This window comes from Sinohyriopsis cumingii, chromosome 3 (genome assembly GCF_028554795.1).
Source record: "Sinohyriopsis cumingii isolate HCF-2022 chromosome 3, ASM2855479v2, whole genome shotgun sequence".
Taxonomy (NCBI): Eukaryota; Metazoa; Mollusca; class Bivalvia; order Unionida; family Unionidae; genus Sinohyriopsis; species Sinohyriopsis cumingii.
In genome coordinates this window covers 54,594,288-54,610,153 of record NC_142963.1, presented here as the reverse complement: position 1 = coordinate 54,610,153, position 15,866 = coordinate 54,594,288, and the positions used below count along the sequence as shown (strand labels likewise).

Here is a 15,866-nt window from a genome sequence, read left to right as displayed (position 1 = left end):
AAGACAGTTTATACAAGTATACATACTGATATTAGATTTTTGAAGACAGTTTATACAAGTATACATACTGATATTAGATTTTTGAAGACAGTTTATACAAGTATACATACTGATATTAGATTTTTGAAGACAGTTTATACAAGTATACATACTGATATTAGATTTTTGAAGACAGTTTATACAAGTATACATACTGATATTAGATTTTTGAAGACAGTTTATACAAGTATACATACTGATATTAGATTTTTGAAGACAGTTTATACAAGTATATATACTGATATTAGACTTTTGAAGACAGTTTATACAAGTATACATACTGATATTAGATTTTTGAAGACAGTTTATACAAGTATACATACTGATATTAGATTTTTGAAGACAGTTTATACAAGTATACATACTGATATTAGACTTTTGAAGACAGTTTATACAAGTATACATACTGATATTTTATTTTTTTGAAGACAGTTTATACAAGTATACATACTGATATTAGATTTTTGAAGACAGTTTATACAAGTATACATACTGATATTAGACTTTTGAAGACAGGTATATATTTGTATACATACTGATATTAGACTTAAAAACGAAAATGAATCTGCCAAGATATGGAGGATTAACCTTTCCAAACAAACTTGAAAATTCAAATTTGCATAATTGTTTTTAAAATTTAAAAATTGTTGGGAACATTTGAATTAATATTTAGCACATCTTCAAAGTTAGATAACACCAAAATATAACTTAGTGAATGCACTTCAGGGACATTGTATGTATAGCTTAAATCTGAAATGACAAGAATCTGAAAATTAATGTCTGTCAATTTTCAAGGCATTAAACTCCATCTACATACTTAATTGCTACAGCATAAAAACAAAATATTTCAGGTAAAATCAAATATGTACCAATCTACATAATCACAATATTCCATGGGAATAGGTCTTGAGACATCAAAAATATTGTTGTTTAAAAATACATTGTAGTTATAAGAATTTAATGTGTGAAAAAAAAAACATTTGAAAAATTTCTTTTTCTTTCCAGAAAACTGTAATTAACTTTTCTTTCCATTTTAGAACCTATTAGGAATGTATACTTACATGTACCTATCACATGACAAAGATATGTTATAAAAAAAATACCTCAAATCTTCCATCAACTACCCCATGTTTTCTTTCCAGAAAACTGTAATTAACTTTTCTTTCCATTTTAGAACCTATTAGGAATGTATACTTACATGTACCTATCACATGACAAAGATATGTTATAAAAAAAATACCTCAAATCTTCCATCAACCACCCCATGTTGCCTTAATGACTATCTCAGTCTGTCTTGTAAGTTTTTCTTAATCTCTCCCCCTCTCTGCAATCCTTATCAGAAGTAGGTAATACTAAAGTACAAACCAGAATGTAATCATCTATTACTATCCCACTTCATGGGACAAAATATGTGGTCATGCACTAATAACAAAATCCTGAACCCATCTCAGTAATGCTAACGTGTAGGTCACAGTGACCTTCCTTACCTGAAAGGGTACAGTCCTAACAGAAAGGCAGCCAATTATCAAATGTCATGATCTGAACATAAACAGCACCCAAAAAATAAACTTTAAATTCAAAATTTCTACAAAGTCACTGAAGCATGAAATATAGCGTCGATACCTCACTGTGCAATAAGTGGATGTTAGACTGGCACCATTTGTATTTAGGACCAGCACCATAATCCACTATGCTGTTATCACCCATGATCACCTTTGCAGAAATTCCCATATTTTTCATAAGCTTGCAGAAATAATAAATAAATCAACAAAACAATTCAACAATCTCCAATGCATTCATGAAAGTGCATATTTTATTCATCATGTCTGAAAGATAAACTTTGATTGGCGCATTCAAACAGCATAAAAAGTCCTGCTGGGTTACAATGGTGAGAAGCTTTAAGTCACAGGTTTATGCATATTCATGAGGAACGAGGAAATATCAGATTGTCTCCCCTGGCCTGCAATGATGAACATATACACAAAAGTCTCCTAAAGTGAGGACGTGGTCTCTATCAAAAATGTATTCCTCTAAAAGTCAATTACCACATTTAAGTCACCACTTCACAATGTCCAAAGCGTACTGATAAACTAGCCAGTATTTGTGTGTGTGTGATCTATGAATACTCAGTATAGTTGTGGGGTGGATTACAAGTTCTTGTGCCAAATTAAACCCTTATACGTGAAATGGGGATAAATTGTCCCAGTCCTAGGTATGAAATATATTGATTTGTTGGATCCCTAGTCATGACCTGGAATATCATACAACTACTTACTTGCTCTCCGTCTTGTTAAAACAGTGTCCAACTAGCCGATGAAAGTGAACTGGACCCGAAAAATTGGAGGGTTTAATTCTCATTTTTAATCTTTTTTCTGACTCCTGGTATGAGTTGTGAGCATTATAATTATTCAACATCCTGGAATTAAAATAAAAAACAATTTTCTACAATGAAGTGAAAATCATAAAATATAAGGTAAAGCAACTTTTTTTGCAAGCTACCAAAGGGATTAAAAAATGCTGGCTGTTCATAGGATATACCTGTCTGAGTGAGTGAATATATAGGAAAATACCATATATACCGTATTTTCGCATATATTAGATGCACCCAATTATAAGACGCACCCATATATAAGATGCGGGTTTTGACGATTTGTGTAAAAAATATTTTAAATAAGATGCCCACAAATATAAGACGCACTCGGCCACGCCATCTGCCGAACTGAGCAAACCCTATTTTGACTGCAGATGATATAGCGTTGATTTTTTAAAAAACTTATAAGTTACTTACGGTATTGATCTGTATCTAATGTTATTTTGTTAAGTACTATTACATTATTGTTCCAATAAAGTTTAATAAAATCTTTTGAATAATTCTGTGTGTTGTTTTGTTCAAATATGTACCGGTAAACATCTGTTTTCAAACCACGTGCATCAAAGTGGCTGCCGGTACATGTACTTTCCATTGTCATAAACGCAAATATCTCCAATGTTTCGATCATTCATCTAATGTAAAAAAGGCTCCATTGATCGTTTTGGCTGAAGCTCAAAGAATTGTTTGAGGCAGGGCCGCAACGGTTATCGTTTAGGCTTCAGCAGCTGGGGTTAGTAAACACCGGTATATACCGGTATATAGGGTATACGTGGGATCAATCTCTTGTTATAAATAAATGAGTGATCAATCTCTTGAGCATTTATAAAATTTTCACAATAACGAAGTGAAAATCATATATGGCTGATTTTAAATTAGACGTCATCAAGTTTGCCAAGGAGCATGGCAACAGAGCTGCTGGAAGAGAATTTAGTTGCACGTGAACTAATTTTTAGTTGCACGTGAATTTACGTGACTGGAAGTTGGAGGAAGAGGAGCTTAAGAAGATGAATCCAAGGAAACGAGCTCGTAGAGGTAGAAAGGCAAGATGGCCGAACTTGGAAGAAAATCTTGCCAACTGGGTACGTTCGAAATGTGACAGTAACCATGCGGTTTCAACGATATCGATCAAACTCAAGGCTCAAATTATTGCTACAGAAATGAAGATCATGGACTTTCGTGGCAGTGGGAACTGGGTGTACAAGTTCATGAAACAGAACAACCTTGCAGTCCGGGCACGTACAACTGTTGGACAGAAGCTTTCAGACGTTTGGGAGAATAAATTGGATGTTTTCAACACCTTTGTTCAGAAGGAAATAACTGAACTGAAGTTGGCAGATGATGACATCATCAACATGGATGAGGTTTCAATGTCATTCGATATTCCAGCTAGCAGATCAGTGGCAGAGAAAGGAGTAAAGACAGTAGCGGTTGATACCACGGGACACGAACGAACGAACTTAACTGTTGTGTTGGCCTGCACAGCTGCAGGAGGAAAAGAAACCCATTGTTATCTTTAAAAGGATAACCATGCCCAGAGAAACTTTGCCAGCTGGAGTTGTTGTTGTCTGCAATAAAAAGGCTGGATGAATACAGAGGTGATGCAGACCTGGACGGATAAGTGCTTCATAACAAGAAGAGGCGGATTTTTCAAGAAGCAATATCTTCTGATTTTCGATGCGATGGCTGCCCATAAGGAGACAACTGTGCAGAAACACATCCACAATGCTGGAGCCCACATAGCCATTATACCAGGTGGTCTGACTTGCAAGCTCCAGCCCTTGGATGTTGCCGTCAATCATCCATTTAGGACTTTTGTTCGTGAGGAATGGAATCGTGTGATGACTCACACCTTCATGCCAGCTGTTCGACAACATCGTGCAACGTACGTAGAGGTGTGTAATTGGGTTGAAAACAACAACAATCATCAATGGTTTCAGAAAGTGTGGGATAATTTCAGAACCGGCCGCCGATATCAGTTCTTCGGACATCCGATACCACTGACTCCAATGAGGATCGATTATCAACGGCTATGGAGGTATTCGGCGACAAGAGTGAATTCGATGAAAATTTTGATGGATTTGAAGCAGAAACTGATGACGATGAAGATGAATAGATTGATTTTAAATCAAGACAAACAGTATTTTTAGTAAACATTTATTACAATAATTGTTGACTGAGTTGTCGTTTGTGTAAAAAAATAATTAGATAAGACGCCCACGAATATAAGACGCACTTAGGGTGCTGGGTAAGTAAAATTTTATATAAGACGCGTCTTATATACGCGAAAATACGGTACTCACTTTTTAGTCCAACTGCAAACAAAACAGACAATGAACTGTCACTGCATAATGCACCAGCAGATCTGGGTCTATGTCATTAGTTATAATGATTACTCCTTACAAATTACATGGACCCAGATTTGTCAGTACATTACACCACTCCCTTGATAACTCGCACCCTGATAACTTATAACACAGGGTCAGGCGTGGATCCCATTTTTTAAACCAGAAAATATGCAAAAAATTGATCCCTACATATTGAACTTGAAGAAAATCGCAATCAAAACTGGTAAATGAAACGTTGATTTATCGCTCATTTTATGGTCAAAAAACAGTAGATAGGACCTGGAAATTTTAATCAACATTATGATATCAAATAAATGGTTACATTTATTCCCAAACGACATTCTTAGTACTTCATAATTAAAGAAATTCAATTAAATTTTTATCAATGATAATGTCACTTATGTCTAGTTGCAGGCAGTACATTAATATTTAAATGCCAATTAAATAATTTTTATTAAGTGAAATTTATGTTTTAATTCTATCATTTCATTCCTCGTAAGTGTAATCATCAAAGATGCAATTGGTATTTAAACGTGAAATGTGGCAACCTACCATAACAGCTATGTCTGCAAGCATTTCTCTAAGAACCTAATTAAGTGCTGACCGTGTTTTGATAACTGATCTGCAGAAGTATTTGTATTGTTGTACTGAATTAAAGGTTGGCCTCCTTTGTATTATCATGTTAATTATGTCTTTTGAATCAAATAAAGGAGGTGGAATAAAAGAAAAGTTAAAATGCATGCAAATCCTACATACTTAAAATCTAGTGGCCCAGGTCATATATCGGGTGAACTCACTTCATGGATCAATCGATCACTGTTATAAATGTTATTGTGTATGTAATCTAAACAAACTACCTTAAATTAACTGACTTGTTCATAACTGATCAAAGATAGCAAGGCAACCAAGTGAAACTAATACTTCGTAAAATAAAGAGCTTGGTTTCACAGATATGGACCATTGTGGGCAAGCGAGTTTTAGAGAATTCCTAAACTGGCACTTACAGATATCCTCAAAGATGATAAGAAGTTTCACTATTACTTAAAATAAAATCACAACATCAATACTATACTAAGTGAACCATATAAAAATTGAGTTTCGACATAGATGATTGTCTCACAAAACAAATGTAACTAGTTTTTAAAAAAAAGAAATTTTGTTTGGTGGTGTATCGACAGTTAGTCTAGTTTCCATCTACATTGACCCCCGACCTGGCAGTATATTATTAAAAACCACTCTGGGAACCAAACTAATCAACAAAACAAAAAGCAGTGACATAATACACAGATGTTTTCGTGTACATGTGATGGTTCTTGAATCCAGTTTAAATGATCTTACACATGTTGGACATTTTGAAAATAAATGTTATTTATACAGAATAACAAACAACTTAGAATCATTAGAAAAAGCACATTATTAACAACTATTTTTGACGTGATTGCAAAACGAGGATCCAGACATTAAACAGCCCAGTTTCCTAAACCCCAACCCAGTTTTTCTCTATGTCTAAGCGGATATTTTAAAAAATATGGAGGTCCCTTGGTAACCTGCACCCTCGTTTATAGTGCAGTTTATGTTTGTGGACCCCACTGTGTGCGAGTTATCGAGGGAGATGTGTATGTGCTTGCGGATATAGGTCTGTATTATATGTAGTTGGTTCTGATCTGCATGTGAGTATATACTATAAATGGATGATACATTGGCAAAATAGGAAAAGCGGTTTTTAAGTGCTGATTGGAGACGAATACTGTTATTGAATTTCACTGTATTCATGTAACATCTATTTATATTTCATTCCCTTCTAGAATAATTATAGCACGTGTTTTGTTTTTTTAGGGTTAAACTGTTCTGCAAGCATTCCCTAAGTCATTCATTCATATATTTGTATAAGCTTCACTGTTTAATTCTAAAGAAACTCATCCCACCTAAAGTTGTAGGAATGTAAGTTTTATAAAAGATATCACAAGTACAATGGAACCAGCATGATCTAGGCATGAAGGGAACCAAAAGTTAAGCTACTGAATATTAGGTATCAGATTCATCCTAAAGAGATTTAAAAGGACACAATTTTTTGGCTGCCGATTCTGAATGATCACTATCCACTGCAATTCTGAAAATGATTTGATATTAAAATAAAACCTGTCTTGAAAGACCATTATAATTAACACTCACCTATCTTGAAAGACCGCTGTGATGAAAAATCACCCGTCTTGAAGAACTGTTACAATGAAAAATCACCTGTCTTGAAAGACTACATATTCAGTGCATAAACTAATCTGTTAAACAGTGAAATAGCATCCAGTGAAAGACTATTTGTTGTGAAAAACCATATTTTGTTGGAAGAAAGGGGTGTGTCTCTCAAGACAGGTTCTAGCATACTTCCATCATCATCATTACTTATGGTATATAATAACAGTATACACCAAAAAGCTATAATTTTTCAAAGTTGATATTTTGACTAATTAGTTCTTAAATCTTTGATTAAATGATCATTTTAGGGCATAATGTTTTGCAAGTTAAACTGACCTGTACCTACAAAGTTAGGGCATAATGTTATGCGAGTTCAACTTACCCATAGCTAGATGGTTCTTCCACAATCTTTATATTGACTTTATCAGATCCTGAAAAGGTAATTTTTCATTATCATTGTGTGAAACAACAAAGAAAAAATGTTTATAAGTTAGCTTCATGCTATTTAGAAGTATTTAAAGAGTACACAAGATGTGGCTACTGCAAAGAAGAGGTCCTTTTAATGGACTGATACTCAGTTGGCCAAACAGAATTTCTAAGAAATCTAAGACAAGACTGTTTCTTCTTTTTAACTAGAAGTTCTTTTAGTGAAAAGCCCATGCTGATATGACTTCCTGTTTAGAAGAATTTCAAGACATCTGCTGTTTTGGCCATACTGGATGGTTCACTGGCACCATTTTCATTTAAGATCAACTAGACATCATAAGAAATCTTTCAGAATGATCCCACCATATTGGATGGTTCACTGGCACCATTTTCATTTAAGATCAACTAGACATCATAAGAAATCTTTCAGAATGATCACACCATATTGGATGGTTCACTGGAACCATTTTCATTTAAGATCAACTAGACATTATAAGAAATCTTTCAGAATGATCACACCATATTGGATGGTTCACTGGCACCATTTTCATTTAAGATCAACTAGACATTGTAAGAAATCTTTCAGAATGATCACACCATATTGGATGGTTCACTGGCATAATTTTTATTTAAGATCAACTAGACATCATAAGAAATCTTTCAGAATGATCCCACCATACTGGATGGTTCACTGGCACCATTTTCATTTAAGATCAACTAGACATCTTAGGTGGCGCTATACAGTTTCGCATTTTGCATAGGGTTAGGAATTTAAAGAAAAAGAATGTCCCCGGCTTTCCTCACTGGTTATACTGGCTATTTAAAAAAGACCTTGTATATCTTAGGTATAATGCAAAGAACCTTTAATTCCCTTTATTTTGGTGTATGATTGATGGGTGTACTATGGGTTATAGAGTATACAGCTTGGCCTTACTTCAAATGTGCACCTTTCAAAAAAGTGCTAGCTCTACTTGGTCATTTTCACTTCCTGAACTTCAGAGGTCAATTGTATAAAAAAGAGCCGATAACTTTTTTTACATTTTATATATTTGGTAATTCATTCATTGCACTTTCAGAAGCTGGTATTGTCTAGTCTGGCAAAATTCATTTTCCCTATTTTAATAGCTGCTATGTATAGTGTACTTTAGACTAATTCAGACTGATTTTTTAACACAAGGGAGCAGTCATTTTAGTTAGCAGTGTGCTTAAATCATGTAAAATTTCCAAAAGTACAATATCCAAAAGAAATATCATCCACATTACATTAATGTAGCATAGAGGTATGCAAACGTTCTCTCCACTGTGCATGTTTTAAATGCGAACTACTTCACCTTACATACGTCACTCTCTCAAAAGTACATATTATCTGGTGAGCGCCACCTTAAGAAATCTTTCAGAATGATCCCACCATATTGGATGGTTCACTGGCACAATTTCATTTAAGATCAACTAGACATCATAAGATATCTTTCAGAATGATCCCAAGTTGACATAACCATCCATTCAGAAGAAACAATATAACAAGATTTTCAACACAGTCACTGAAGTGGACATAATGGAAGTCCAAGTGGCACTATTTTCATTTAGGATCAACTGAGATGAATGTGTTTGTAAAGTTTCATGGCAATCTTCCATGTAGTTTGGAAGGAGTAATGATAACAAATGGACTAAAGGATGGGAGACTACAATCCATTCAATAAGGTCTTATAAATCCTTGACCAGGAGTGTACAAAATAACAGAAATGCAAAGGTTTACAAAATTCTAAGTGCACCTTATCACTGGAAATTTGACCCCTTGACCCCTAGTGGCATCTACTTAATGACAGCAATTTGCTAATGTTTGATCCAGTATTTCCTAGTATATCAACAAACACAGTAAGACTGTTTATACTGCTTCTCTCCATGCTTTTCAATAACTGAGAGAAAAAAAAAATCATTACATTATTGAATACTGCCTCTTCAAGCACAAGTAAGGAAGGTCACTGTGACCTACACGTTAGCGTTACTGAGATTGTGTATGTCTGTATGAATCTGTTATGCCATACCTCTCTTCCATTTGAGTCAAAGATTTCAAACCTATGAATACATTTTGTCATAAACAAAACAACATTTTCACAGCAATCCATAAAAAGACTGCAACACAACTTGCAGACTGTGTCATATAAATGCATTAAGCTTCAAGAAAATAAAGTCAATAACTGTAATAAATTTTTTGGCAGCAAAAGTGATTTGTTAATGTGCATCTTCAGGTGACGACCATAATATTTAACAATCTTCAAAAACTACACGACTAGTTGTAATAACGAGGTTGTGTCACATGATGCATTAAAGCTACAAGACAAAAATCTCCAAACAAAATGGTGGAGCAAAGTGATTTGTTGATATATGCATATTCTGGTGATGTCCACAATATTTACCAAATTTCATGGTAACTTTAACACAACTGGTAGGGGCTAAGTTATTTGTCAACAGGCACAATTTCAGATGATGCCAATAAAATTTAACAACTTTAACTGCAATCCTTCAAGAACTGCAGGATTAGGAGTGTTCAAAAGATTGTCAGAAAGGCAGACTGATAAATGGACGTACACAATTATTTCTATATACTATATCCTGCTCATGAGAATGTATCATAGAAATTGAATCCAGGGAAAAGCAACATAGTAAATTTATATCTCTTTAAGTCATATCTCGTACAATTGCATCTTTCTTATGCATAGAAATTGAATCCAGGGAAAAGCAACATAGTAAATTTATATCTCTTTAAGTCATATCTCGTACAATTGCATCTTTCTTATGCATAGCAGCACTGGACAGTACCTCTTATTTGTAGCCATATAAAGACACACACATTTTGATTGTATTGCTTTTCATGCATTTTCGCTATTACAGTAGAAACTGTCTTGAAAGACCAACCCTTCTGCCAACAAAAAAAATGGTCTCTCATGACAGGTCATAACCCCATATAACCAATAAATCTGTGCAAGAACATGGTTTCTCAAGACAGGTGGTCTTTCATAGCAGTGGTCTCACAAGACAGGTTTTACTGTATCTCCAACTTCACTATATTTGACACATACATCTGTACCCAATTCTGAATTAATTTCTAATTCTTTTTCTGCAACCATACTTCATCCATGTACCCAGTGTTTATTACTGTAAATATGTGCAGTAAGGATTTTGTGACAATTGAGTTTTTTTTTTACAATTTGTTACGCAAATAAATGTACACTCCTTGTCAGATGCTACTCAATTAAAGAAATTTTAACAAATATAACTTCTGCTTCTGCAAACGTAAGGTTGAAAAAACTTTATTATAATGATCCATTCACTTTCTTCCTTTACAGTGTTCATAGTGCAATAATATGTGTTTGGAACACTTTCGATGTTTGATATTGCCAGTCCACTTTCAAAGGTGATTTAGAAACAGGATTTTTTTTGAATATTAATGATCATATTGATAATATCAAAGTTATATTCTTCCAATCTCTTGACCTTCTAATCGGTGAATGGATTTGGGATTTTCTAAAGAAAATTACTGTCTATTAATTATAATCTGTGGTGATGAGCAATTATGCAAATGGCTGATACCAGATTTCAACATTTGCATGCAGTTGTTTATGCTGGTTGGTTTTACATGCCATCTGCCCTCTCATTGGGTGATAACCAATTCTAATTGAGATTGCTTTCATAAGTGGTAAAATAAAAGATTTACCCAAGTAAAGGGGTTGCCAACATATGGCTCAGACATTGGAGTGGTATGAAGGTATGGTAGCAAGAGGCTTTTCAGGTCCAAGTTTAGCATACACACACACCATATTGGCCTGAAAAGCCATTCTGCTAGATTAAGAAAATTCTATCTCCTGTTAGTGAATCATGTGATAAAGGTGTTTAGTCTGATAGCTAATATCATACAACTCAACTTAAAAACATTGGTTTATTTTTTATTGGTTTTAATGGCATATTTTTTTAATATTCACTACGTGATAGCAAGCAATTTGGAGTTAAGTGCCTTTTGCATGGACACAATGAGGCAGCTGATCCAGGCAGGCATAGGCAGGTATCAAACCTGCACCCCTGGATTATTAGTATGATTTTCTACAACTGAGCTACTGCAGCTCATAGTCCTATAATGTAAGCCATCCACCCTGATATTTATAATGGATTGTGTGTGTGTGTGTGTCTGTGCATGTCATCTTACTTCCAGCACAAACAGTGTTGGTTTATATGTTGATAAGTTTCTTTGACAAAACAAAGAAAAACACACTAATGTTGCCAAAAGCAATTTGATAGCTTGTTTCATTAAATACATGTAAGCTTACTTAAACCGACACTGGCATTCCTAAGCACCATTGCATTTCAACCAGCTGAAATGTATATCAATGGAACTTGAAAACATGTCCACTTGCTTGTGTCAGAATTTTACTGCATCTGGAGAAAGATACAAGAGTAATCATGGTTTGACTAAAGCAATCAGACTTTAATCTGTGAAATAGTGTCAATAAGGTCTGCCAAGTGTGTGAGATATTCTTGAAAATCTGACCTCTAGTTTCCTGACAAAGCGATGGGAACACACTACACCTGTCACACCCCACCCCATATCATAGTTATTTTGTAGTCCTGCAATGTAAGATGCCTCCCCTGTGTTTTTCAGGTCGCTGTCTTGCTGTTTAGATAATGGTGCTGTGGAGCTTATGTGAGGTTGACTAACAGCAGAACAAGAACTAAAATTTTTAGGAATATCTCACACACTTTGCAGCCCATATCAACTTTCCTTCCTCTGATGTATTGTTCTAATAAATTCAAATTCTCACACAAGTAAATGGAGGCCATTATTGAGGGAGGGAGACAGGCGCTGTAAAACACAAATATCAGGGAAGGTGTCTTACATTGTAGGACTAAATTATCTGGGTGGGCGTTGTAGGTGTAGGCCTGATGCAGCTCCCAAAATCACTAGTTTTGGCCTGTGGTACTTTGATGTGATTGAAGTGCATTTTCCTTCTCCAGCAGGGTGATTTTTCCAGATTTTAAGTCAATTAGCTTTCCCTCATTTCATTCCTGAGTGTTGTCAAGCATTCAAATTGAGTTCAGAGTATATTCAAGGATTCAACTCTAGTCCTAAAATATAAGATGTATCACATGTTATTTATGTTTTGGTGCTATGTCTTACTTCCCAAATAACGACCTTGTGTAGCGTGTTTCGATGTTGACTGACATCAGGATGAGCATCCAATTTTTCAAGAATATCTCACACTTGGCAGCACATATTGAAGCTTTTCCACAAATTAAAGTCATGTTGATTTAGGTGGACTTTATGTGCTCAGTTTAACATATCTCTATAAAGTAGTCGAGGGGTTAGTGCTGACTCTCTCACCAAATATATTATTAAAACCATTAAGACAAAAATGCCAGATAAAAGCCAAATCTTGTCCAAAATTTTTTATGTCCTTAAATACCTGAAATAAGGAAAGAACAAAAAAAGAAAATATCCTTAAATTCAACAGCAAATTTTATAATTATTTCATTATTCAACCTCAAAAGGGAAAATGTGAAGTGGATGGAGGTAAGGAGTCACCTGATTTTATTCTTTAAACATTCAACAACAAACAAGTTGCAACAAGGGTTTCAATTCATATCAATGACATTATCGAAAAAGAAAGGTATTGTGAATGGGTATAAAAATATATTAGGTGTGATGGGTGGAAATTTAATGTGTAATTTACCTGAAGTAGTTTTTTAATATATGATGTGGCTAATTTTGGACTTATTTACACTGAAACTTAGAGTTACCCCCCTTTCTTTTCTACATAAAGTGTTTACTTGAGCTCTGTTTATGTCGGACCATTTTTACCGATCAGCACAAGCGTCCATTTTCTACGCATGTCGGATCATCCAGTCGCAGCATGTGTATACATTTTATATATGCTTTTCAGCCGGTCCAGCGTCAGGTCGGGTAGAATCGCTGTTTTGCGGTTGTTGAAGCATAGTACAGTCACCATTGTTTGGCATTAGACCAGACTTGTGTGTTTACAGAGTTACTATATTAAGACGATACAATCGTCTGGTTTGTTTTGACATATAAGTTTGTAAGAAATTCAGCTTGGCTCCATTAATTACATCATTTTTCAGATTATTTTATACTTTCCTAATTTCCTTCCTAAGTTCAGTCTCCATCTATCTAAAACATCCTTCATTTGTAACTGCTTATTTAACTAATTATTTAATTTAACTAAACCTTATTATCTTCGCTGGAATTTCATCTTTGCTTCTTGATTTCAGTAAGTGATAATTTCATTTACTGAAATTAAGAAGCACATTAATGAAATGAGCTAAATTTCTTCTCTCTGTTGTTCTACATTTAGAACTTTCCATCTTACTTTCTCTCTCTCTCCAATAACTAAATTATATCACCAAATACCCTTTTATTAGAAATGAACCTGGGTTAGAATAAATGAAATACATGGGGATTATTTCAAGGCATCACACCGTCCGTTTGTCCACTAACTTCGCTGGTGTGCATCAGCTCCCCCCTTTTCCCATCAAGCAGAGAATGCCCTGTTTAGGTTTTGTAAAGAACTACCCCCATTTCATAGGCAATTTTAATGCTTTTTGGTCATTGTTATGCATAATGTGGATTGTTATGCATAATGTGGATATTTACGGGATTTAGACAAACTGGAAGCATTTTCTTTACTTGAAGCAAAGGATGACATAACTGTAGAGAAAACTTCTGAAAATTTCTTCACCAGTTATATGTTATCACATCAACAAAATAAAGTGGCGGCACAGAAACACATGACGCTCAGAAACTGATGTCGCAATGATACTATACTGGTTAGAGACCAATTCTGGACGCATACCAATTGTTGCCACAGTAATAATAACTCGTGACCACATGCAATGTTTTGGTTCCTGTTTAGAAAATAAGAAGATTGATTTAAGCCGACAAGTCCGAGCAAAAATAAGCATTAGGTAAGTCCATTAAGTAAAGAAAATAATCAAATTCCCCACTTTAGCCCCTTACGCCTCCATTTACTGAGGTGGGGAGTCACGTGGTACAATTAGCATACATAGGTCAACAAGAACTACGTCATAAAACAATACCTTGATGTAGGTTTCCACTTTTATAGCAGACGCTGTAAAGGAGAATTACATTTCCACAATAAAGCATCCTCAATTAAGAAGTAGACATTAATGTAACCTTTACATGTCACACAATGTTTAAAAAAATCCCGTTTTTTTTAAACCGGTGATTAAGTAAAATTACATGCATTCCTATCATATATCACAACCGGTAAAGAATATTAATTTGAATTACAAATTAAATATTAATTAATCAGAAATAACGATATTTTCTTTTAATGAAAGAGAAAATATAATCTAATAACCATGTGTGAGCAGATCAATAATTTTCAACACGTGGCGACAATTGGTACTGACTCTCCCGTAAAGTTCAACACCAACACCGTTTTAATTAACGGTCCCCTCGTAACCGTTCATGTTGCTGATTTCACATTTAACACGATGAAAAAAATTGTTAAAGGCCTTGCTTTTATGTATTCTACTGCCAAGGAGCAAGTTCATGTCGGTAGTAAATGATTAAAAAAAAAAAAACAACAGGAAAAAGTGGCGAGATATGGTCTCCAACCAGTACGAACTTTCTAGTTGGTTCTCTCTTCCAGTGCAAATGTATGCTGTAACTGACCCATCACTGTATGCATTCAGATTCAGAAATTGTTTTATTTTTACCTGTGAGAACTAGAAAACAAACTTGGGCAAAGATAAACAATACAAAATGTCTAAATGATAATTGGATGCGCATTGAGACGATGTCCGTTGCACAGGAGGCAGCCATACTTGTTGTTCTGATTCTGAGCGGTATCCTTCCACTTATTAGATGAACCACTTGGTTGTTCGATAAGTTTAGTTCGAGTATGTTTTAATTTTACATAATAATTAACATTAGCTTAGATGAGCTATTTTACTGACTACAAAAACCAAAAGAACATTAAACTTTAACATACATACATGAATGAAATCTCTTCTGAAGAGGAAATAAAGAAAGTCATCCATCCATCCATCCATACTTACACACACACACACACACACACACACACACACATACATACAATACAGGTTCAATCAGAGATGGAGGGTAGCCCTACAGCGTAAGACGTATCACAATATCTATTTGTTTTGGTGGGTATGCAGAGAACTCGCCCCATGGAGAACTCGCCCTTGGAGAACTCTACCCATGGAGAACTCGCCCTGGGAGAACTCGCCCCAACGCATCTGGAGAAGTCGCCCCAGAGTGGTTGGAGAAGTCGCCCACTTTGTCTGGAGAAGTCGCCCCAAAACCCAGATAACTTTTTTTATAACAGAATTAAAACATCTTTTACGTGATTCATATTTAGATTTTTATTTATACGCGTTCACAGAAGAGATATTAACTGGTAATCATAAAAAGCAATATCATAGTAATATTTCTAAGACGA

At 34.8% G+C, this 15,866-nt stretch overlaps 1 protein-coding gene across 3 annotated transcripts in view; it reads right to left on the bottom strand.

Moving 5' to 3' along the window:
- LOC149802882 (N-acetylglucosamine-1-phosphotransferase subunit gamma-like) overlaps window positions 1-15,235 on the bottom strand; it is a 45,371-nt gene extending 30,136 nt beyond the window's left edge. The window contains exons 1-4 of one of the 3 annotated variants that reach the window (XM_089952338.1): window positions 15,121-15,222; window positions 11,694-11,802; window positions 7,328-7,376; window positions 2,315-2,455 (exon numbers count right to left, since the gene is read on the bottom strand). In XM_089952338.1, coding sequence (XP_089808464.1) covers window positions 2,315-2,455; window positions 7,328-7,376; window positions 11,694-11,724 — 221 coding nt within the window. In that variant the 5' untranslated portion in view covers window positions 11,725-11,802; window positions 15,121-15,222. Of the gene's footprint in view, window positions 1-2,314; window positions 2,456-7,327; window positions 7,377-11,693; window positions 11,803-14,475; window positions 14,579-15,120 lie in introns of those variants that run through there. The other 2 variants (XM_089952336.1, XM_089952337.1) reach the window with 2 other exon arrangements.
- Between the last annotated feature and the right edge of the window lie 631 nt (window positions 15,236-15,866).